Raw genomic sequence first — 24,658 nt, forward strand, 5'->3', positions numbered from 1 at the left:
AATCTTGAATAAGTCCAGCTTCTTTCCTCCTATATGCAGTCTTAGTGTTAAGTTATAAACTAACCATCTATCTGGGCATTTACTACACTGGTACAACAGAAGAATCTGTCTTTTCATCTAACTGTAGGCAAGAAAGAAAGAACAATGTGTGTGTGTTTGTGCGTATTTCCAAAATTGGCTTATTCTCAAACTAGATGTGATAAAATATACAGCTATATAGTGCTGACATCGCACTGTCAGACTGTTCCCCACCACTGTAAGTGTAGCAGTGTCTTAAATCTTTCCTGTCTGCTTTCTTTTAGCTTCTACTTGAGGTGAACAATGTTCCAGACCTTTCTGCTGGTATTACTTGTTCATTTGGCCAGCAGGCTGAATTGGAGGGTCATGTGAAGGGGAACAGGGTTATGTGTCTTTCCCCAGCCGGAAAAGATGTTCCCCAAATACCAGAGGGACAAGGTGAGCTCAGATATCAGTGTATATTGTAAAAAAAATCAATAAAAATATAAACCTATAACCAATATTTAATGATGCTAACATAAGATGTAAGGATTAATGTATTAATATTCTAGACTCTAACAAAAAGAGTCTGCTTTAAAGATTGGCTCCCTTGCAGTTTTTGTTTAGCCAAAGATGTGGTGAGTACCAAGGAGCTGTAGAATTTCCTCTGAGCATTTAAAGTAATCCTTCAATTGAAGTTTGTGACAGAAGGTTTTCTCATGACAACAGCAATATGCCCTTCCAGGAATGCAGACACCAGGTGGCTCTTTACAGGAATGTGATAAAAGCATTAACTTTTTTTTTTTTGCCTCACTTTGACCTTCTCTTTTCACTCATTGTTTTCATTCTTTCACCCATCCTTTTTGTCTCTCTCTCATCAACTCTCTTACATGTTTTTCCACTCCCTCTCGCTTTCCCTTCGCTCACCACGCTGCGTCTGCGTCCCTCTCTTTAAGACTGGGCTGGGGTAGAGCTTCGTCTGAATTCAAAGGAAACGGGTCAAATGGTCGCCAGCACGGAGGTGAAATTCTACAACTGCAGCACACATAAAATGTGAGTTCAGCTGCCCCTGCACCCCCCAACCCACCATCCACCATCCACCCCACATCTTTGATTTGTTCAATAGATGGAAGAGCACGATTTAATTTAGAGCAATGATGTACTGATGCTCCCAACCCTACTTAAGATCAGCCTGTTAGATAACCTTTGAGATCAATTTATCTGTCAGGTTTAATTTAAATCAACATGATGCATTTAGATGGCCTGTTTGTTTCGACTCTGGTTTAACTAGCAGTTTGTGGGCTTACTGGTTGAAGCTTTAAGTATCAGTTAACTATCATTGTCTGCCGCACACTCCTGTGAATTCAATACTGAATTCAATACTGTTCCACTCATCCTAGAAAATGTTTTAGGTCTACGAACTGGTATCCAATACAGCAAAAAACTATTAAAGCTGAAGCATTCATGATATACATCATGTACTAACTGCAAAAGATTTACCAGTAAGATCATAGTAAATTTGTCATTTATGACCCCCTGTCTTTGGACAAAAGACCCAGAGTTTATAAGGATTAAAGACTGCAAAACATGACAGGAGGACAGATCGTCGTTCTGCTCTTTGACAGAATCAGCATTGTTTGGATCAGCCTTTTATATGGTTGTTTTCTTGGTCTTTGAATTACTGTTTTAACACCAGCTGATCAGAAAATATTTTTACAGTTAATCATTGTTTATTTTCTATTTCTTTTTTAAGCAAAAAAAAATTCAATCATTCTGAGGGTTCAGCTTTCTCAGTGTGAATTTCCTGCTTTCCTCTGTTTCATATCAAAGTACTTCTGAGTTTTGAACTGTCTGCGGTACAAAATAGGAGACAAAGGTACAACAAACTAAACAATTAATAGAGAGAATAATTGTTAGATTAAACGGTAATAAACTACAATTGTTTGTTGCAGCCCTTATACATATTAACACCTAGAAATGGCTTCACTCTAGACCAACAGTCCCTGACGGCTGCTTAAAAAGATAAGTACTAGATTCACACACCCCCTTTTGACTTCATCCCAAGGGGCCTTGCCAGAGAATTGTGTTTGCCTCCAATATTAGACATAAGATATTTTATATTTTTAGCCTTGCTCTGATGCTTGAGGGTAAGTAAAATAATTTAAAAGTACATTATTTAAATGTCATCCAATATAAGCCTACTAACTGGGCAGGGACGCAGTTTTGACTTTGAGCCATTATGCAAATGACAAGAGTCTTTCTTTGTGAATAACAATTGCAAGCACTGCTACAAATGTGGATCTTATTAGGATGAAAGCCAATTAGCAGCATTTGTCAGCTTTAAAAGAAGTTAGCAAACACTTTATAAGTTTTCACAGCAACATTAACAAAACTCCAAATAAGGAAAATTTAATTATTTACTTTAAAGAACTTAAACCTACAACGTGTGCTTTTTTTAAAAATCTACTTCAAGTGAGTCACACATCATGAGCCAACACATGCTTTTTTTTTTGAGGTTTTAATTGATGTGCTTAAACATAGGCTTCACTTAACTGAACGTTGAATTACACCCAGCCATGAGTGACAAAAGCTAGCCTCTGTATCCGCTTTGGGAGGAAACATTTGACTGATGGAGTATTTATAGTAAACCCAGAAAATTAGCCCACATGCCACTTATTCACAATGCTCTTTGACTGTGACATAAACGCTGCAATATAACCATATTAAGCCATTAGAAGAAAACAGTTGGAAGCTCATCACATCCGCCCCACCCCAGTACGGCCTCCATTAGCTGCAGGGTGACCCTGTATACTCCTGTGATTAATATTTCAGACCAAACACACTCCTAACCCAGCACCTCTTTCTCCCCCTCTACCTCCACTACCACCATCACCTCACCACCACATCACCCTCCATAATTAATTATCCAGTATTTGCAGCACCCTGCCAGTCCAGCTCTATTAATGCGCAACCCCCCGAATTTCATTCTAACACATGCACCCACAAGCACACATTTTTATGTCCATACTGGCCCTGGGCAGCTAATTAATATCAAATTTTAATGAAGCTGCTCTACATTTATTGGCATTTGTAACTCACTATGAGCTGCAGTGTTGGAGCTCTACTAGTGTTTTTATAGTTTTCTCATGGCTGCATCTCATTCAGCAGGACAATTTAGGATTAACAGACTGTGATAATGCATGGATCCTCTTCCTACACTCTGGTAGAACTTAATTAGAGGCAGGAAAGTCAACAACCTCCCCAACAGGAAAAGAGGATAGACCCTAATCAGAATCTTCACAATTGCTTTATTGGTTTATGAACAGCTGTGTATCGTTCATCTCTGCTGTATTAGCACTGCTTCCATGTTTGTTGACCAAAATGTGATTAAATCTCGTTGGATAGATTCCACAACCTTAATCCACAACTGACCGCTTGTTGTAGGTGACTGAATCCAAGCCAGAGCTGTTGCACAATTCTACCCATGAAACATTCGGTTATTTCCATTCTGATTTTGTACACAATCCTGAGAAGATTGGCATACTGTTAACTGCAAACAACATAATAAAATGAAAAGCTGTAGTAGTCAAATTTAGATGTATTAAGGACACTGTGTCCTTGATACTAGTGTACATCATTTTTTATATTCCTAGAATGACTGTTTATGCTTTAACTAACAGTGACATGTGAACGGTTTCTCTCCTACCAATATTTCAAGCTGAAGGTAATGCTTTGTTACGCACAAACAAAAAAAACAAAACACATTCATGCTGCCTGAGGACATCTTCATAAAAGAGAGTGTCAAGATAAATTCAGCACAATCCTTCATTAGTCTCCCGTCTGCAGTCCTTTACGAAGTCTGAGAAAGGGAACATGCAGATGATGGGCAGGGTTTACAATCTGTGTAAATGCGGTAGTGTTGCATGGCACACTTAGTGAACAGTCTGTCATAATGTGTTCATTTTGTCCTGCAGGTGTCTGTCCTGTGTAAACAGCACTTTTCGCTGTCACTGGTGTAAATACCGCAACCTGTGCACGCACGACCCAAGCAGCTGTTCTTTCCAGGAGGGCAGAGTCAACGCCTCGGAGGTACTTTCATAGAAATACTAGAGCAGATTGAAGTCTTGCTTTCAGGAACACAATTTTTCTGATGATATATGACACTTTTGCCTTAAAGGTAGAAATCCAAGTAAACAAAAACACATTCTCTGCAAAGAATCATTAGGATAAAAACCTTACAGCCACACCAGTGGCCTTGCAAAGCCATACGGGGAGAAGGCTGGTTCGATCAGCACCCTAACATGCTCATTTTAGCAAATATCATCTTCCACTTAGTTTTTTTGCATATTAACGGTCAGCACTAAGCACATTAGCAACTAAAGAGAATTTCATTAGTTTTCCAAGTGTTTAGTCATAAACCAAAGTGCTATTCACATTAAAAGCATATAAAAGCTGTAGATGACAGAATTAAAAAAATTGTGAATACTTTTTTTCATAATGAATACTTTGAATCATTTTTTTGTCAAATGTCATGATAATTGGTCTTTCAGGAACTTTAGTATAAATATGTATACAAATATTTTTGCCAATCCATCCTGGAGGATGTTATATATTTTAGCTGATTAGAGGAAACTGTGTACTACTAGTGATATTAGAAGAAAACTCAGAGGTTTACCAAAGACTGTATTATCCTTACTAATCATGCAGCAGTTTAATGGCAGTTCGTCAATATGTTGTGAAAATATTTCAGCAAAGAGCCACCTGTCCATACAATTCCTAGTAATAATATAGATAATTAAATGCTTAATAGAGTAGAAAACAGGGTTGTACTTGATATGTGAACGTAAACAGGTGAGATTTGAACTCTGGAATAGAGTCTAGCTGATATAGCTGAAGAGGTAGTGAGTTCCTACATATCAATCAACTTTACTGTAGAAAAATGATGCACCATGTGAATGCAAAGTCTATTTGGATTAGTGATTTCTTTGCCCCACTAATCCCTGAGTCATATTACAGATTCATATGGATTATGTCATATTAGGCTACATTCAACAAAACAAACAGATGTGCATGCAAACCAACATAGACTAGTGTACAGAAACTATAATGTGTGTGTTTTAGATACACAGCTCAATCTGTCATAAGGAAGCTAACTTTGAAAATATCATAAATGCTACCTGTTTAATATTGAGGCAGTTGATACGTATTTACTGTAAAAAGTAAAATTGCAGTTCTTCGTATGTTCCTTTCACAGGCATGTCCTCAGCTTCTTAACTCTGGAGAAATTCTCATTCCGGCTGGTGAGGTTCGACCCATTACCCTGAGGGCCCGGAACCTTCCTCAGCCACAGTCGGGCCAGCGGGGCTATGAGTGTGTGGTGAATGTGCAGGGTGTCAGCCACCGTGTCACGGCGCTCCGCTTCAACAGCACCAGTGTGCAGTGCCAGAACAGCTCGGTATGACCTCAAACACTCCCAGCGGGAGTCTCACAGCTGTCAAATGAGGCAGACGGCTTGGATGCTGTGTAGGCAAGGTACATAGGGTATATCAGCATCAGTGAATACCGCCTGAAGTGTCAAGCACACCGAGGCAAAAGTAGAGGAAAGGGAAAGTGATAAGGAATTGTGAAAAGCATGTAAGAGAAAGAAGGGGAGTAACAGGGAAGTAACGAAGGAGAGAAGGGAAAATTGTTGCATGGTTAAAAACGAAATACACCACAACTATACGACTGTATCTCAAAACCGTATCTCAGTTTGAATGGCATAAGTTATGGAGGAGCACAGGATATTTCTTGCCCAATTTTTTACACAATACAAATTACAGGCTAAATTTCAATGGAAAAGCACACCTTGGCACTCTGTGACAATGTATGAAAAGGACATTTTTCTTCAGATGTGGATGATCGGCCACCCCAGCCTGGGTTTGCGTCCCTACATGTCAAAGAGTAGAGGAGCAGACAACCATGGCAGAAATGACAGATGGTTAAAAGCATTGTCTCGCTGCTGCCCTTTCATCCCCTCATTTTCCCTACTCTGTCTCTCTCCATCTTTTTTATACTCTGTGCCCTGTCTCCCTTTGAATTCCCCTCTCCCCCCTATTCTGAACACTCTCTTACTTTTGGTTTCTGCTTTTCAGTACATGTACGAGGGTGTGAAGATCAGTGACCTGGCAGTGGACCTCTCCATTGTATGGAACGGCAATTTCATCATTGACAATCCAGAGAAGATTAAAGGTGCCTCTGTCATCTATCACTGCCATACCAGAGAAGTGTAAAACACTCAATCTACAGGGTATAGATGGGTCATAGAAAGCACTTGAAGGCTCCTGAAGGGCCTTGAGAGAAAGTTCACAATAGCAGGGAGTGTTATCAAAGAGCACCCAATCACTTGTACACCTGAAGGGTTGAAGGATGATTTTTCATATTTGCTCAGCTTGGCTCTTACTGCCGCTTTTGGTTTCTTGTCCATCATCCTGCACGGAAAGGTGCTTGTCAGCTGTCATGGTGGGTGGTACATTAAATACATCCCCATTGACCAAAATATATGCATGCCATGAATTTTAACAGGCCTTGCTGTTATTTAAGGAAGTTCATTTACATGGGTATAAATAAAGGTTACTTACTGGAAAGGATGTAAAAGGCAAACTTCAAAGACGGGTTTATTGGATTACTCATGATCTTTTTCTTAATCCTTGAAATAGGCCATGTGCATAAACATGCCTTATTAAATTATTTTTATTGAATACACATGATGACTTTGCAGTTATTTGTGGCGATGACAGTGAAAACCAACTGTTTGAGTTTGTGTTCTCTTTTGTTATTTCATAAAAATTTTTAGTTTACCAAATTGCACTCCCTGCTGGTCTAAATTTTGGTGCGTGTACAGTATATTTTATAGGTTTTCATATATTACAGTATTGTTACACTGTTGTCTCTGTTATCCTACAGTGCATCTCTACAAATGCAGTGCCCTACGGGACAGCTGTGGCATGTGTCTGCGGGCAGAGAGGAAGTTCCAGTGTGGCTGGTGTAGCGGTGAGGGCCGGTGCACCATGAAGCAGCACTGTCCTCCCATTTCCCCTTACGCTAGCCGCTGGCTGGATCTTTCTGCCAGGAATGTCAAATGCACCAACCCACGCATTACGGAGGTCTGTGGCTCATTAGTGCACTTGGGTTATCTGTTGCTGAGTCATCCTATTGAGCCATCAAGTTTAAGCATATGGTGAATTCAAATAATGCAAACACAGCTAAGTAGTTAATTAAGTGGTTAGCTAAGAAGGACGTTAGTTTAGAAGTGGTTTCTGGGACCTGGGTACAAATTTGTAGTAGTTGTGTGCTAAGATCCAGCAATTTATAAGTAAATGTTCTATTTAATTTCTTTTTAAAATTCAAAGGAAAGAGAGAAAACAACTCATTGCATTAAAATAACTCCATCACTATCATGTTTGAAAACATGTCTGTCAGAGAAACTGAGTTGAACCAGGTTATTATAGTGGATAAAATACCTGATTTTGCTTCTATTTGCCATTACAGCAAGCGAGACATAGAGAAACAGGTTGATAGACCTTAGAGCGACAAAAAAAGTCTAACTCTGTTCGAAGATTTTGAGAAGTTACTTTCCGAAATCACATCTTTTATCTGTACATAATACTATCCGAAAACCACATGCCAGACATCTTTTTAACAAATACAAGTAGTTCATACTGTACATATCAATAAATAACTCTAATTTTCTCTGTGGCCAACTTCCAGTTTTTCTTCCAAGTGCTTGTTTACCTGAGCCTATCTTACATTTTGTTCCACACCAGCTGAATACCCTAAGTGCTTGACAGCTAAACGTATTCAGTCTGTTTAGAAAGTGATGATGGATCTTTTATGTCACAAACTCCTGTTCATTCTCTTGAATGAGGCGCAGTGGGTCAGGCACAGAGATGCAAGGCTCTTCCACTTCAAAGAGCCGGGAGCCTTTGATGTTCCTGTTACATTATTGGGGTTTTTGAAGGAGCTGCAGCCGAATGAATCAACTACTGAGCGCTGCTTGGGAGTGGAGGGAGTGTTGCTCCGGCATTGCTCCTGTTCTGTTCTGTAGGTCCAAAGGTTTCCTGCTGGGATGGTTAACTTGACACTGGAAAGGGCTGTGAATAGGTTTTCTCAAGGCTTTGTTATTCACTGCATTATTCATTAAAGTTTGCTTGGAATTATGGTGGATTTCAAGGTTTTCTGAAGAGACCCAGTTGCTATGAAAGCTGAGCATTTCACACACAGACTTATGGTATATTTACTTAATATTTGCTTCCCAAGAATAAAGAAAGGCTACACAGATCCAGTTTTAAGTTTTTAAAGTGTGATTCTACTATTCCACATATTATAGGACAATATTTCTTGATCAAAATAGTCAAAAGCCTATATTTTAAGGCAGTGCTCAAAGCCAAATTTTTAGTAAGAACTTAAAGTGTTTGCATTTTATGATAATTGAAATTCTTTTGGGTTTGGCCAAGTTTAACTCTCTTTATAGCATCTTTTTTTTCCAGTATGGAAGTGCACATTATTTATGTGGAAAAAAATATACAAGAATTATTCAAAAAATATGTACAAGAATAAAGCTTTATAATATTTATTTAATTTATTTAATTCCTCTCTTCTATGTAGGTCAACCCAGTTGCTGGACCTTTGGAAGGGGGCACCCTGGTGACAATCCAGGGCTTGAACCTTGGTCTATCCTTCTCTGAGCTGGTTGGTAACGTGGAAGTGGCAGGAGTGCAGTGCACACCACAGGAGGAGGGATACATCACTGCAGAACAGTAAGAGAAACTCCTCCCCTCCAGTACTAATAAATAGTACTGATATAGTACTATTAAATAAATGCGTGCACTCTCCCTATCTCCTTCTTTCTACATATTTTTTTCCCCATAAAGACACTAGCACATTCTGAATAAGCTGGATACTCTGTGATGCCTCATCAGGTTGTAGGATTGTGCATGGTTCTTTGTATTGCTCTGGTGCAGTCAGAGCCAAAGGAAGAGACAGTCTTTGTGTCATTGTCGTTATAAGGCTGTCGGCACAGCTGTAATTGAAATGCGTTGCATGTCGCTGACTGGAGGGACAATCTGTTAGCCATGTGTTTCTCTCACAGCCATGTAATGCAATTGGGCTCAGGCTGCAGGGACTTTATTTATATCCTTCTAAAGAAGGGGGGGTAAAAAAAAAAGGGAAAAAAAACATGCCAGCAGAAAATTGGAAAACTCACGTGATGTATGAATAGAAGGGCTGGGCAGGGACGATTCATTGGGTGCTCTTATTGTATCGCAGGACAAGTTTCTTGTGCAGAGCTGTGCATTTGGCAGGGCCATTCATTTGGCACAAACAGTGCTTTAAAACATGGCATTACAGCTGTTACTACCATTAATTTCAGTGTGGGGTCAGTTGCTATAATGACTTATTCATGGCGTACTTTATCTTATTGACCTGACAGGCAATACTGATTTATTGAAGAATCCACTATGTTGTCATGGTAACCGGAGGTAATGGTGGGTGGCAATCGTGCTGGAGATGGGGAGGGGTGTAGTTTATCATTTGAGTTATACTGCTGTTATAGGTTTCCCATTCAGAAGAAAGATGGGCTTCTGTATTGACCCACAACTTCCATGAAAGTCTACCTCAATCACACCGGCCATCTTCCGGCAGTGCACTTCATAACAAATGTGATGCAGTGCAGTGATTCTTCTGTGTGTATGCCTGGATGCTGCTATTACTATTATGCACGATGCCTGTGTTTTTGTGCACCCACATACATATTTTGTTTTTTTACTTTTTTGTCTTGAAAGGATTGTGTGTGAGATGGCTGCAGCTCCTGAAGGAAGTACTCCAGGTCCAGTTATGCTGTGTGTTGGCGAATGTAGACCAGAGCTACGAGCACAGTCTTCCCAGCTCTACTCCTTTGTGGTAACTCTGACACTGAAACACGTGTAACTTGTCCACTTTTTCCAAAATAAACGCAAAGTGTTTGTATGATTGTAGGTAAAAGCTAACCAGTTCGATCGGTTCAGGCAACTGCAATCATCAACTGGCAAGGAAGAGAATAAGACTCTCAATGCATTTTAAGTGCAGCACAGACTGTGCACAAGACAGTTTAAAAAATAATTAGGAATGACTTTTCAACTGTGGTATTTTTGTTAGTGGCTGATGAAAACAATGTTCTGGTTTATTGCACCTTATCCCAAAGAGGGCTCTGTTTCTGAGCATGTGGTGTAGTATTACTCGTTTTTAAAATAATTATAGCCTTGATACTCAATAAATTATTAGACCTTGGTCTACCTTTTATAACAATTTTGCTCTTAACTTTTTAGTTCTACAGAGACTTACTGAGCCAAGGCTGGAAGAACAGGGTTTATCAGAATCACACAGTTAATAAGACATATTGTATTCTGCGTTGGCACGTATGCTAAATGAAACATGAATGATTTTCTTTTTCTTCCAAAGACCCCTGCAATGTTGGCACTGACTCCAGGCCGAGGACCTGAATCTGGGGGCACCAAGGTCACTGTAGTCGGGGAGAATCTAGGAGCTGGCAGTACCGTTAATGTGTACTTTGGTAATCAGACATGTGAGCTATACAGGTGAGTAATATAACCCCTTGACATCATCTTAATCTCACATTAAAAATGATTCCTGACTCACAAGCACTAAATTTAGATTGCCTCTGCACAATATTAAAGATTTAGCCTTCACTAATATCAATTAAAAACTGTATGAGGTCACTCTTTTAAAAAAGCACACCTTTGATACAATTATGTGTCTGTGCGTTAAATTAAAAGTCTTTGATAATTAGTGAGGAGATGATGAAACTCACTGTAGTAAGTTTTGTTCTCTGTGTATTTATAGATATCTATTTAAAGTTCAAAATGCCTCACATTGTAGCAGTCAGGTGGGTGAGGCAAGGAAGCCATTAATTTGAGCACCCTCTAATTACAGTGTTCCATCCCTAATGTGTCTGTAACGAGGAAGAGATGGGACAGACTATAATGAATCCTCTCCTCTCACCGTAATGCGCATGGCTCATAGTGACGTGAAGTCTGCCACTGCAGCACTGAGTGGGCAGTCACAATCAAAGGCATGAATAAATCTCTCTTTTGGTAATCTCACCAGGAGGACCAAGTCAGAGATTGTGTGCTTCTCTGCTCCATCGGTGACTGGAGCGGGGCCAGTGCAAGTCAGTTTGAGTGTTGACCGCGCCAAGGTTCCTGGAAGTCTGACCTTTGAGTACATAGAAGACCCCACAGTACAGCGCATTGAGCCCCTGTGGAGCATTACCAGGTAACATAAAAAAATTAAGTACTGAATAAACGCTGTTACTAGCCTAATCATAGGAACGTGTGACAATTAAAAAAGTGCAAATGATCTCATCTTGCAAGTGACAGTTTTCATGTTGCAAAATGTGTTGCAGATGATGCATGTGTGAAAGAGGACTTCATGCACTTCATGTTTAACTGTTTTCTGTCATAAATATCCAATACTTCATTTAGATTAAATCAACACCCACACACAAGTTGTGAATCTATGTGTAAAGTCAGTGGCACAGAAAAACTTGTACTATGTGTGATTCACTTTTCTCAAAAAATGGGTACAATTCCCATAAAGTTTCCTTTTTACGAAGGCTATAATGTTCAGTTTTTATTGATGCTGTCACAGAGGTGTTAATTTAATTATATGGACCGTGGTAACAGTAATAGTTTTGTGCTGGTTAGCCATTTCAAATGTTCTGGCCCCCTCATGCACGTAACCTGAAAGGATAAAAAATAAAAACACTTCTCAACATAAAGAAGTCCAAGACAACAACACAATATTATGAAATACAGATGTTGTTCCAGGACTGCACTGCACAGATAAGCTTCAGTGTTCATTGACTAAAGCCCAATCCCTCTTGGCCCATCACTTGGCCCTAGTCCTCCCATTTCTTTTGGCAATGGAGGAGTAGTGGTCCTTTAGTCCTCTAACCAGGGCGTAGAGGACAATTTAGACAGCTAGAGAACAGCTACCCTTTTAATACCCAAAGAAACAGGGCACCCTACATTATTTGTTAAAACTAATCATTTCTGACCAAAGTAATGTGGCATTGGCTTTCTTTGTCAAGAAGCAGGTAATTTAGGTGTTAAGCTCCATTTACTCCTATATATTGAGAATTATCTCACAAACAACTCCTCCGTGAATTGAAGCCAGTTTCGGTACAATGGGATTAATAATACAGCTCTTCATAGAAAGTCTCTTAGGAAATCTGAGAGTTTGGCAATACTGTCAGGGTTGCAGAGATATTATCAAGTCACTAGCCACAACATTGTTATCTATATAAACAATCATAGTCAAAAAAACCCCCAAACAAACCATCTTTGACTCAAATATTCACGATTCTACATGAATGAGTTCTATGCAGTTAATATTACAATAATGAACCTGCTACGTGAACATTTGTATCGCAGTTGAAGGGTGCACTACCTGGACTCTGCTAAATAAAAGATGGCACTTAATTAGAGTTAGGGTGGGATTACTCGGCACTACGTCCCTGCAGATTAGACTTCAGAGAGACACCCTGGCCCTCAGCCTAGTGACAGGAGGAGCTTTGTGGAGCTGCAATCAAGAGCCCTCATCATGAATCTGCATTCCCACTATGAGGCACTACAAGCTTAGGTAGCCTTTGAAGTATGAGAAGAGAAGGATTGGCACTCTGTCAGGCTGACTTGACCGACCAGTTTTTTTAAGCATTTTTCCACCTCTCCTGTATTTTGACCTCTTTGTCTCACTTTTCCAACTTTCTACTTCCACATTTTTCTAAGCTCGCACTGCAGTTCAGGTTATTCAGAGATTAGAGCGTGTTGTTTATTTTAATCACAGCGCAGATATGTAAACAAGCAGCACCTGTATTCGTGCTATGCCAGTCTCGCAGTTATGGATGAATATAAAATAGCAGCCAGCTGGTTCTCCGTTTGATCTGTCCAATAACAAAGCCTGAGCTACCATCCCAGCTATTCCTCCTCAAGCCTGCATTAATGCAGGTTTTCTGGGAAATGTTTAAAAACACAGATGTCTCTGTGGTTATCATTCTAATTTAAATCATGATGAAAAAGCAGCAGCATTTCAGCAGGTTGCTTTGAGAGCATTGTGCACGTATGTGCTTGTTTGAACAATAAATATGTATTTCTTTCCTCTAAACAGTGGACACACCACTCTGACCGTGACTGGCACCAATCTGGATGTAGTTCAGGAACCACGCGTCAGAGTCAAATATGCTGGGCATGAATCTGTCAATGTGAGTGTAAAAACTGCTGATTTATAGTTATATTTAGTTTTTAAAAAGCATACGTCAATAAATTTACTCTAAATCTGTGATTTGTTATGATTGTATTTAGACAGATTCAGTGCTGTGGTATAATCATTTTTATAATGTGATTGAAGAGGAAGAGGTTTGGGGAGGAAAAAAGAAGTGAGAACAGGTTTACATAAAGGATCATTCCAAAAGAAGATTTAAAAAATGATATGGATGAACAACTCACTTTTGGAGGTGATTTATGGAGCTAATTCTGCTCGCCTGAACTGCTCAGGCAGGTCGCTCAAAGTGATTGATTGTCCTTTGGGAGCAAGTTTTCCACTTCTTACTAGTCATGGATTTGCTTTAGGACTGCACCCTGGCAGAAAAGATAACTATTGCAGAGATGCCAGAGAGAGAATGATGGCATTATTTGCTTGCACGAATGTAAGAGAAAACAAGGACCTTCAGTTTTTGTGTTTGATAAATTAGGGTGTTTTTATGTGGAACATGTTGTATGTGAGAAGTTTGCCCAGAGCCAATTAAATGATGTGTTAACGATGCCAGCCCAAATTTTCAGCCAGTCAATTAAAGCTGCATGTTCGACAGTGTTACTGGCAAAGCTGAGATCTGAAGGGATTAAAGTTGAACTTTAACCCGAAACGGCTGCTAGAAAAGGGTCACTGGTGAATTTAATGAGGGCAGCATCTTTATCACACATATCTCGAAAACATAACTGGAATTACTTGAAAATGTTAAGAATCACAAAAGCATTTAATTTACTTCAAATAGCTTTCTGTGCAAAACTAGATCTGACTAAAGCTAACTAGAAACTGGTGTCAAGCTGGTGAAATTTAAAGGGACAGCTCATTTTTAAAGGAGACTTTGAAGAAGTATAGGGGCGAAAAAGCCCACAGAATTTCACTCTCGTAATCGAGTGATTGGCTTAATATGAAACAGATTCTAGTAGATATTATTCTGTTAATATGCAAGTTGAATAGGATTTTAAAGGGTCTAACATCTGGATGTTCGAAATAACAGGATAGTTATTAGTAGTATAACATTTGGGCACGAAGTGAGACATCTGTTCAGATCTATTTAGCAAAAATGGTTCCTACATATATAAAAACTACAAGTGGTGCTTCATTAATTGCTGTACTTAATTTTCCTTTGAGGTTAAATGAATAATTACTGGAAGATATAAAACTTGTATATCATAATACGTACAGTCTGGCTGCTGTAATATTTCACTCACTACATTGTCAGGTTGTGGATAATGTGGTGTAACTTAAAAAACCTGATCTGATTCTTCTCCAGGTGTGCAAAGTTCTGAACACAACCACCATCAGCTGCTTCGCTCCATCTCTGAAGGTGGAGTACACCACAGACCATGAGACAGTGAAACATGTGGATGAGTTTGGATTTGTCTTCAACAATGTCCAAGCTCTGCTCACCTATAACAACACAAGCTTTGTCTACTACCCCAACCCTTACCTGGAGCCCCTCAGCCTTTCGGGTGTTTTGGAGCAGAAACCTGGAGCTCCCATCATACTCAAAGTAAGTTGATGGAGAGCTTCCCAGAAATGAGTCTAGTTTCAGTTCCCATTTCAGAGTAAGGCAAAACCTTAAAAACACTAAGTGGCTTTCATAACAGCATTTGTTTTATCTTCAGTACACATAACCTAATGTAATTCTATCCTTGTGCTCAGTGCTATAAATAGTCTGTTGCTTGATTCAGTGATCAAAAAAATCTTATCCCATTTGATCAGATTTTATTTCTTCCACACACATCAACCCCTCTGTTTCCCCATTAATTTTTATGCCTTTTTAATAAATAATTCAGACCACGGTGGACATAACTGCTGACTTTTTCTGTCTGATGTTCTTCTCCCTGTGAACTCAAATGCTTCCTGTCAAAGAACGGACAACACTTCTTTTGTACTTTTTAAAATAATTTTTTTCTGCCTTACTTTTCTTCCCTTTACTTTCGTGTGCCACTGCAAGGAAGTTAAATCTTTAGCTACGTTTGCCAAGAGAGAACAGCATGGCATATTGGTTTGTGTCTTGAAGTAATCTGCCTTTGTTAGCTAAAATAATTTAGCAGCTTTCTTGCAAAAAAAAATAAAAAATAGACTCTGTGGCAGTCCGCAGTGCAGTACAGAAACTGACAGAAAGCCTTCTTCGCAAGACAAAAGCCAAGGCAAAGGGATGTGATCAGTGCTGTTTGTTTTGTCTCTCAGCAAGAATATGCAAAAACTACCCAAGCTGAATTTCATAAAACTTGGTGGAAAGGTGCAGAATGGGGACCAGAAAAACCAATTAACTTTTGGTTCTTTGCAAACTTGCAAAGTAGCGCCTAGGCCCTGGCAGGTGATGTGCTCTGTGAATGCCCTTATAGCTGTTTACACTAACTCCACTGATGCATAAACATTGAATGATGCTAAAGCATACTATTTTTCTGGTGAACAGTTGCTTGTCTGGTCAAATAGTTCATGCACAGAATCATGTTTTTAATTGGATCTCTTAGATCAAACAAATATTGTTTTTTTAAGATTCTCAGTACAGAGTTCAGGTTTAATGTTTGAGCTGTTTGGTCTTAAAATGTGAAATGTGCTTGATATATTTAAATTTTATATTATATGTTGCAGGGACGTAACCTGGTGCCATCTGCATCTGGTGGAGCTAGGCTCAACTACACGGTGCTGATCGGGGATACACCTTGTTCTCTTACTGTGTCGGACACTCAGTTACTCTGTGAGCCACCAAACCTCACCGGGCAACACAAAGTCCTGGTCAGTTTCAACTCTGTGCCTATCCGGCAATTCTCTGTCTGTCTGTCCATCTGTTTCCCTGTCTGCATGAATGTGGGTCACTCTCTGCAGGTCAGTGCTTGTCTGTATTTGTGGGTCATTGACAGGCTTTCACTTAGTTGTTGGCTTTCTGTCATTGTTTGTCACTCATGGTCTAGTAGGTTCCAAAGTAGCGAACATTGCCTTCTACAATTATTGACATGCACTCTTGCAAGTATTGACAGTAGAGCTATTAAAAGAAAAGTAAGTGTGTGTGCCTGGATATTAGTTTATTCAAAGGCAACTATACAGGCAAATCTTTAACATTTGATGTGATCATTTTATTTATTTATTTTTTGGCTTTGCCTTTTTTTGAACATGTTTTAAAGATTTTATTGAAAATCTTTAAATCTTTCAATTTTATCGTGCAATTATTCAGGTTCAAGTCGGCGGACTCCACATCTCTCCAGGAGAGGTTCACATCCGATCCGACAGCCTGCTCACCCTTCCTGCTATCCTCAGTATCACAGCTGGAGGAGGGCTGCTCCTCATCATCGTTGTAATAGTTCTGCTGGCCTACAGGCGGAAGTCACATGAGAATGACCTCACTTTGAAGCGCCTGCAGATGCAGATGGACAATCTGGAATCCAGAGTGGCTCTGGAGTGCAAAGAGGGTCAGTACGAACTAAAAGATAAAAATATCTTAAATCCGCTCAATCATATTCCCAAATTAACATGAAATGTATAATTGCATTATATTCTTTTAAAAGCTTATGTCAGAATTATGTGTACAAAATGATTTACAGTGCTGTGAAAAAGCATTTGCCCGCTTCCTGATTTCTTATTTTATTGCATATTTGTCACACATGTTTCAGATCACATGAGAGCTCAGATAACCTGAGATGTGAAAAACGTAATCCTCCCTCTTTGTTAAATCGTGAATTAGCTGTGATTAACCACATTTTGTGAAAAGCTGACTTCAATTTTACTAGCTACACTCAGCCTTGACAGGACTCTTTCTGACAAATTGAATGTGCTAAAAGATCACAAAAAGAAACACATCATGCCACAATCGAAAGAAAAATGAGAAACAAAGTCACTGACATCAGTCTAAAAAGGGTTACAAAAGCATTTCTAAGGCTTTGGGGCTCAACTGAACCAGAGTGAGAACATGGAAGAGCGCATTGATGACTTGTCCAAGAGGTCACAAAAGAACCCAGACAGCATGTAAAGACCTGCAGGCCTCTCTTGCCTCAGTTGAGGTCATTGATTAATGATTCAAAAATAAGAAAGAGACTGAGCAAAAATGGCATTCATAGGAGACCTCCAAGTTGAAAACCACTGACAACCAAAAAGAACAAAGACATATCTGCCAGAAAACATCCGGATGATCTCCAAAACTTTTAGGAAAATATTCTGTGGATAACTTTTTGCCCTTAAAAATGACTCATTTGAAAACTGCATTTTGTATTAACTCGGATCATCTTAGGCTAACAATAAAGCTTGTCTGATCTGAAACATGTAAATACGACAAATATGCATATAAAACAATATCCCATCTGCCCCCCGTCATATTTCTTTTCAAGATTTTCTTATTTAATCACTAGTGTACATATATTTATATTTATAGATACATATATATTTAGTCATCTTTTCTCTTTTACCACGTCTCTCTAATATTTTGCTCTTTACTATTTTTCTATTTATTTTTTATTTTATTATATTTTATTATATTTTCTTCTACTGTACCATGCTGCTGAGTGACTGCTGCTTGTCAAACACATTTCATTGCAATGTTGACCCTGTGCTAACTTGCATATGACAAATAAAACTGAAAACTGAAACCTGAAAACCCCAAAAAACTAGGCATATGCTTTTTCACAGCACTATATAAGGTGGCTTAATTAAAAGATGAGCAAAATTATAGTTAATATTCAAGCTATAGATATCAAATTTCAAAGATGCAAATGTAAAAGTTTTTTATTTGGAATTACTGTCTTACACTACTAAAATGTTGGGCAAAACATTTTATACATGTGTCATGTGCAGCCTTTGCAGAACTACAGACTGACATCAATGAATTAACCAGTGATCTGGACAGAGCCGGCATTCCCTACTTGGATTATCGCACTTATGCCATGAGAGTTCTCTTCCCCGGTATAGATGATCATCCTGTCCTCAGAGAACTGGAGGTGAGGAACCTTTGAAGAAGAGGCTGCAACACTTGAATGCAGTGTCAACCATTTTTCTGACGTCTTGACCTTAAAGCTTCAGTATACTCCAAAAATAATTGCTACTGGCTTTTTGGCCAAAGCTGTCAAACTGTCTGTGAGAATATTCACATCAGTTTGAGGTCAAAAAGTTTTGGGCCGCTGCCCATAAAAAGCAAAAGAATATACCTGATTAAAATTTGACTGCACTCTATTTCAAGGTCACTTCCAGTGCTCCTGCTGTTTTCACATCCCTGACCGGTAGGGCTGTTCAGACCACTTGAACTTGCACATTTGTAATGCCTGCTGAATCTGCTCCACTGTGTCAAAACACCAACCATGCAACTTGATTTCCATTTTCGGGAAGAGAATGGGAAGCAGTTTGAGTGGAGACTGTGGCTTTACAATTGACTGGTGCCACTCCTAACCTGGGGCGCCTTCTTCTAGCTTGGGCACTGTGGAGACCAAACTCACCACCAGTAATTATCCTTGACATAAAGGTTGAGTCAGTTTTGCAGAGAAATAGATTTTTGCTTTCGAGTTCGAGGTCCCTGCACATAAGTGGACAGAAAGGGACTTCAAGGAGGAAATCTACTGTAAAACAGCTGCAAAGCTGTCAATGGTGCAGACCTTCACAAGAAGTGTCCTTATAGCCAAATTTTATTAATGTTTTTAATTTGAGTTTTTGACTGCAGCTCATACTGGGAATTTTTTGCTTCCATTAATCTCTGAGCCTTCTACTGGGTTTGAAGTCATTTCTGTTTCTTAAAATGTATTTGAAAGAAGTGTTTTCATTATTGTCTCAAAGGATAGGCAAATTATTTAATTTTTGAGGCATTCTCTATTCAGTTTTTAAGAAAATCTGGAGAAAAAAAAGTATTTGGCTTTTAATTTTTTTGTGTAAAAAAAAAAGAAGAAGAAGAAGAAGCTTGGAATGTAAAGGTCAAGGCTGATGTTACCAATTAAAGATAGTTTAATCAAGATATTATTAGGGTACAAATTATAGCACTTCTTAAGAACCAATTAACTCTTTAGAAATCCTCTGATTGCACTTGACACATAACAAAGGTTCTTTATTTAGTGCAAAAAAGGTTTTTATTATTTTTTATATATTCCTTTAAATCTACACTTTTAAGGGTGGGGCAGTTCTCTACGCATTTGCATAACCTTCACTCACTTCTAGGCAAAGGCTTTAGCAACACCAGTAATTCTGGTTTGTACCGACCCTTTGAAGGGGAGAATTTCTACTCTGGTCTGTATTTCTGTTATAACTCATCCATGAGTGTGTACCATCTAATGAGCGCACTCACCTTTCTGTGTGTGCAAAAATGCATGATGCGTGCAGGTGCCAGGGAGCGGACAGGCGAATGTGGAGAAAGCCTTGAAGCAATTTGCTCAGCTGGTGAATAATAAGGTTTTCCTGCTGACATTCATACGCACACTGGAGCTGCAGCGCTCCTTCTCCATGCGTGACCGCGGCTACGTTGCCTCGCTCATCATGACCGCTCTGCAGGGACGGCTGGAGTACGCCACAGACATCCTGAAACATCTGCTCTCAGATCTTATAGAACGCAATCTGGAGAGCAAGAACCACCCCAAACTACTCCTCCGCAGGTAAGCAGAATCATTCACAGTGCTAAAACCCAATTAACAAAAAGCTGTGTAACATACCGAGTTATTTTTTGTCAGCTGAAAACTTTCATTTCCAGTTCTTTGGTAAAATGTAAGACGCATAAATTTAAGGTAAAACTGCAGGACAGAACAGAACATGAATTCATTTATTTAAATTGATATCAGAGAGAGTGGTCCTACTGAGCCACAGTCCTGTGGCTTTTGTGGACAAAGCAGAATTTAGATCTCTAATCAGATCTCAGCTGTGCTTGCAGAAAAGAAGAAATCAGTTGTTCTCCAAAATGTTTAAAGAAAGTCCCTAAAAGCTAGACATGCAAGAAAGTCAGAAATTTGAAAAGCCCATTAAATTTCGGTTGGGAGGTCATGTCGGGTACATCATTCAGTTTCGCAACACTGGACTCCCTTTTTTCTCTGTGGTGAGAGGATTAAAACTAGAGATTTTTTCAGTCACAAACCCGACCAATTCTGATCAATGCTGCTTATCTTTTGGCATAGATAATTCCTTTGTGCATTGTTCTTTCCGGCCCAGTTGCTGCACTTCTGATGGTTGAATAACTAGGCCAGTAACGGGAAGCCCACCTTTGTACAGCTTTGTTTTGTGCAGCAGTGTGAAACATCCGCTATGAGTCTGAGAAACAGGATGCCTGAGCAGACAGGTGAAAGACAGGAGTGTTAAAAGTGATAGAGAGTGGGAGGGACTGGCAGAGGAGGAGAACCTAATGGGGAAGAGTGAGTGCAGCGGCAGCAGAGTTGTTGTCAGTCTGACTTATCTTCTGTGTGCCACTCATGAAACATTCAGCTGTAGCTCACATTTCTTTCCCCATCACCTCTCCTCTTCCTCCCTTCTCTCGCCTCTCTCCCTTTTTCCTCCACCTCTGGTTATCTGCCGATTGTTTTCCCAGTGCTGAGACCGGCCTACTGAATGTTTCATGAGGTCTTAAAAAAAGGGGTGGGGGGTGGGGGGGTTGCTCTCACAATCTGACGCACACTCATTAAATATAAGGATGAGTTCACATGGGAGCTAGTACAACAAGAACTTGTTAGCCCAAACATGCAGCTCTTGCGGAAGCACTCTAAAGTTTAATGGGACGCCGTCAACAGTTGATTCAGTGCAGGTTAAGATTGAAATCTGGGTAAGAACAAAAGAAAAGTGCGACAGGTTTAGGACACGGAATTTGTAGCTAAAATGCTGTAGGCCTTGGATCGGATTTAAAAATTGCCACAGAAATATTTTTTTTTACATATTTAGTTAGAATATATGACAGTAAATCATAAATTTTTTACCCATGTGCACTCTTATAAAGTAGCTAAGTGCAGACACTGCAAGGAAGAAACAGAGTGACTCAAAGTGGCCTTCAAACCTGTCTCTAAGCAATTATGTCATGACCCAAAAATGCTGGGCACTAGCAGCACTTAACCCAAAGTCTGCTGGAGTCCTTCGAGATCAAGCGGCTATATCATCAGAACTCTCCTTGTTAAATTTTTCTTTGGTTTCAACAATGCCAGGCTCGTCTACGTCTTAAATTATAAAGAATACTCAGACCACTCCAGCTCTCAGAGGGGTGCCTTTGCTAATAAATGAGTACACTCTCTCTTTGTCTTACAGAACAGAGTCAGTGGCAGAGAAGATGCTGACAAACTGGTTTGCTTTCTTGCTCCACAAATTTCTCAAGGTAAAACGAAATCCTTCTCACATCTCACTGCTAAGATGGTGAGAGCTACTATGGTTTCGCTTAAAGTTATTTGCATTGATTCTGAAATAGACTGCTGTGCATGTTTGTGTTGCGGCTGTGATTTTAAATGCCTAATATCGATGTGTTCTAACAACACCCTGGAAGGATAATGGTTACCTGCGAGGTCAAACATGTCTCCAGCTTTGTATAAAAGCTCAATTTTATTATGTTTGATGTGTCATGCTCCAGTTACTCAGTCTCATCACCTCTGCTGATGAATACTGATTTCCATCCTTCCCTTCACTACTTTTTTTATGTCTTCTTTTCCTTTCTCCCACCTTTCAACCTAATCCCTGGGTTCTTTTCCAAAACAAAGGAGTGTGCTGGCGAGCCTCTCTTCATGCTGTTCTGTGCCATCAAACAGCAAATGGAGAAAGGACCCATAGACTCCATCACAGGAGAGGCACGCTATTCCCTGAGTGAAGACAAACTCATCCGCCAGCAGATTGAATACAAGACGCTGGTGAGTCACAAAGACATGGATAGAGAGAGAGAAACAAAAAACTCTCTACCTTTTGTCTGCTTTAATTTTTGCACATCTCTTGGCAAAGTGCCTTGACAGATCCCCAGAAATGTTGAATATGCCAAGGCTGTGGTTATAATTTGATGATTGCTTTGAATGTTTGCATACCTTTGATAAAATGAAATAAACATTCTTGCATAGCCAGATGCCCATTTCGTTAAGCTTAAAATTCGACAAAACATTTTCGAAATTCCATTTTTAAAGCAGTTCACACACTTGCCTCAAAACCCCATACAACAAATATCCTTTTTAATCAAATACTGTTTCCACTGGACATCGTTCACCCAAATTAGTGGAAAAAAAGTATTATATTAGCTACCTTTACAATTACAAATATTAGACTGAGTCTATATAAGCTTAACCGTCATGTGCTAAACCAGTACATTCACGAGGTAAGACTACCTGGATAATGCAACATGTCTCTTTCTTTTACATTTCTTTTGAAATGAAGCCAGCTGGGTTCCTCCAGCGCCCCATCAGAATAGGTTCCCCCTCAGGCTTTAGCTGCATGGCAGAGCCAGCCAGCGACAGAATGACACCTCTCTGATCGCCATGTCGGAGATTCTGAGAGTCTGTGTCTCATTACTTGTTTAATGCCCCTGCCAGAGCTGCACAAGCACATCCTGGAGGTGTGAAATTACATTTCTGGCCAAGATGCTCTCCACCAGGACAGTTTGGTGAAGAGCAGGTAATGAAAGGACTTCCGTATCAATCAACACATTTCTCTCTGCCTCCTTCCTTTTCTTCCCCCTTCTCTCTATCCTGGATCTCCAGACGCTGAGCTGTGTGAACCCCGACAATGAGAACAGCCCAGAAATCCCTGTCAAGGTGCTCAACTGTGACACCATTACCCAGGTAAAGGAGAAGATCCTGGATGCAGTGTACAAGAACATGCCGTACTCACAGCGGCCACGGGCTACAGACATGGATCTAGGTGAGGCTGCACAGAGTGCAATCCCATTGTGAAGGAATAATTTCAGTACAGTAATTGTGTGGGGCAAAACTAAGATTGCACTATTTCTGTGGCACATCACATGTGGAATAATGACAGCTGGGGAAAACAGAGCAGAAATCGAGCGTGCCAAATGACAATATACCAAATACCAAATATGACATCTAGAAAGGGCTCCACATCAGTTTCGTCAAGACTCCCCCCACACCCCCCCTTACCTGTTTACAGCCCTAATCAGAACAACACTCTAACACTGACGTTAAACCGTTCTGACAGTGCACCTACACCTAGGCTTACGCCCACAACATGTCATCCAATACCGAATGACTCGGCACAAATCCAACTGACATGCACCTTCAAAGGCAGTAAATAAGATAACTTGTAGGTAGTGGCTGATCGTGCTTTGGGCTTGTAGTGTTATACCCTAAGGGGCTTTTCCAGGCTAGGGATTTGGAGAGGATCAGTTTCTCTTTGTTTCTTTGGGCAGCTTAAAGCTCTGTGAAGACACTGTCATTTTTATTTTGTTCACAGAATCACAATCACTTTAATTGTCAAGTAGAAATGCACAGGAAGCTGTCTTGGTGACACTTTGGTTGCTACACTTGACAACTTGCAGAGTTTCAAAGAATAAAATATAGTGCGAAAGGATAACATGACCTCAACTGCAGCGCCAAGGGGCAGACAAATGATCGACATTTGACAATATGTAACTGTCAAAAACTTGGGATACCAACATTCCTCAAAGTGCCATATGTCACACATTTATTATTGATTGTATTTTCCTACAGAGTGGCGGCAGGGCAGAACAGCTCGTGTGGTTCTGCAGGATGAGGACATCACAACAAAGATAGAGAGCGACTGGAAGAGACTCAACACCCTCATGCACTACCAGGTCTGTTAATAACAATCATACCACGACTACAAGTAAAAACTGATTTTTGAGTTTATGAATAATTCAGTTATTTGCGCCCATTACAGTGTCTTATAATCAAGGTGATATGCTAAAACTTGCTTGTTTCTCCGACCAACGGTAGAGTATATAAAACGGATTCCAATCAGATAACCCACATCTGAAATGAATGACTTATTACAACAGCAGAATATAGTTAGACTTTGGCGTTCAGACTCCACTCTCCAAAGTTAAGTGATGTGTAAATATATGGATTGGTAAAGGGGAAGAGGGTCAGCAATTTAGCACAGAGATAGATGGGAATTTTTGCAGCTTAAGCAGACCACCAAAGTGGGAGGCAGCTTGGTTTATAATACAGAGTGAGGCATGTGTATGTCCTAGTGTTCCCCAAAGCATACAAGCCTGGGACAGGGAGAGAAGCAGTAAGAAAACATAAAAAAGCATCAATGCATATCATGTCAACATATATTACAATGATTTTGGCAAATGCTGCATGAATAGAAGGATGTGGGGTGGGGGTGGGTTGTAAAGCAGCTTACAGAAGGATAGCAACAAAAAAAATCCTACCTTATAAAATAATGGATGAGTAGCCGGGTATCATTCGAGCAATCAGCTGGT

The 24,658-nt window shown here is 39.8% G+C and overlaps 1 protein-coding gene across 1 annotated transcript in view; it reads left to right on the plus strand.

Annotated features, from left to right (window-relative positions):
* Positions 1–24,658, plus strand: part of LOC146710142 (plexin-A2-like) — an 87,233-nt gene that overhangs the window by 54,087 nt on the left and 8,488 nt on the right. The window contains exons 7-26 of the mRNA XM_085457431.1: positions 303–456; positions 954–1,050; positions 3,972–4,086; positions 5,252–5,452; positions 6,132–6,228; positions 6,943–7,142; positions 8,644–8,795; positions 9,819–9,936; positions 10,474–10,610; positions 11,140–11,307; positions 13,201–13,294; positions 14,609–14,848; positions 15,940–16,083; positions 16,520–16,754; positions 18,130–18,272; positions 19,636–19,904; positions 21,529–21,595; positions 21,972–22,118; positions 22,953–23,112; positions 23,919–24,022. Coding sequence (XP_085313557.1) covers positions 303–456; positions 954–1,050; positions 3,972–4,086; positions 5,252–5,452; positions 6,132–6,228; positions 6,943–7,142; positions 8,644–8,795; positions 9,819–9,936; positions 10,474–10,610; positions 11,140–11,307; positions 13,201–13,294; positions 14,609–14,848; positions 15,940–16,083; positions 16,520–16,754; positions 18,130–18,272; positions 19,636–19,904; positions 21,529–21,595; positions 21,972–22,118; positions 22,953–23,112; positions 23,919–24,022 — 3,042 coding nt within the window. The remainder of the gene's footprint in view (positions 1–302; positions 457–953; positions 1,051–3,971; positions 4,087–5,251; positions 5,453–6,131; positions 6,229–6,942; positions 7,143–8,643; positions 8,796–9,818; positions 9,937–10,473; positions 10,611–11,139; positions 11,308–13,200; positions 13,295–14,608; positions 14,849–15,939; positions 16,084–16,519; positions 16,755–18,129; positions 18,273–19,635; positions 19,905–21,528; positions 21,596–21,971; positions 22,119–22,952; positions 23,113–23,918; positions 24,023–24,658) is intronic.

This window comes from Copadichromis virginalis, linkage group LG5, assembly GCF_057382275.1.
Source record: "Copadichromis virginalis isolate Kocher_CV1m ecotype Utaka linkage group LG5, C_Virginalis_male_GT1.1, whole genome shotgun sequence".
In the NCBI taxonomy this organism is placed as follows: Eukaryota; Metazoa; Chordata; class Actinopteri; order Cichliformes; family Cichlidae; genus Copadichromis; species Copadichromis virginalis.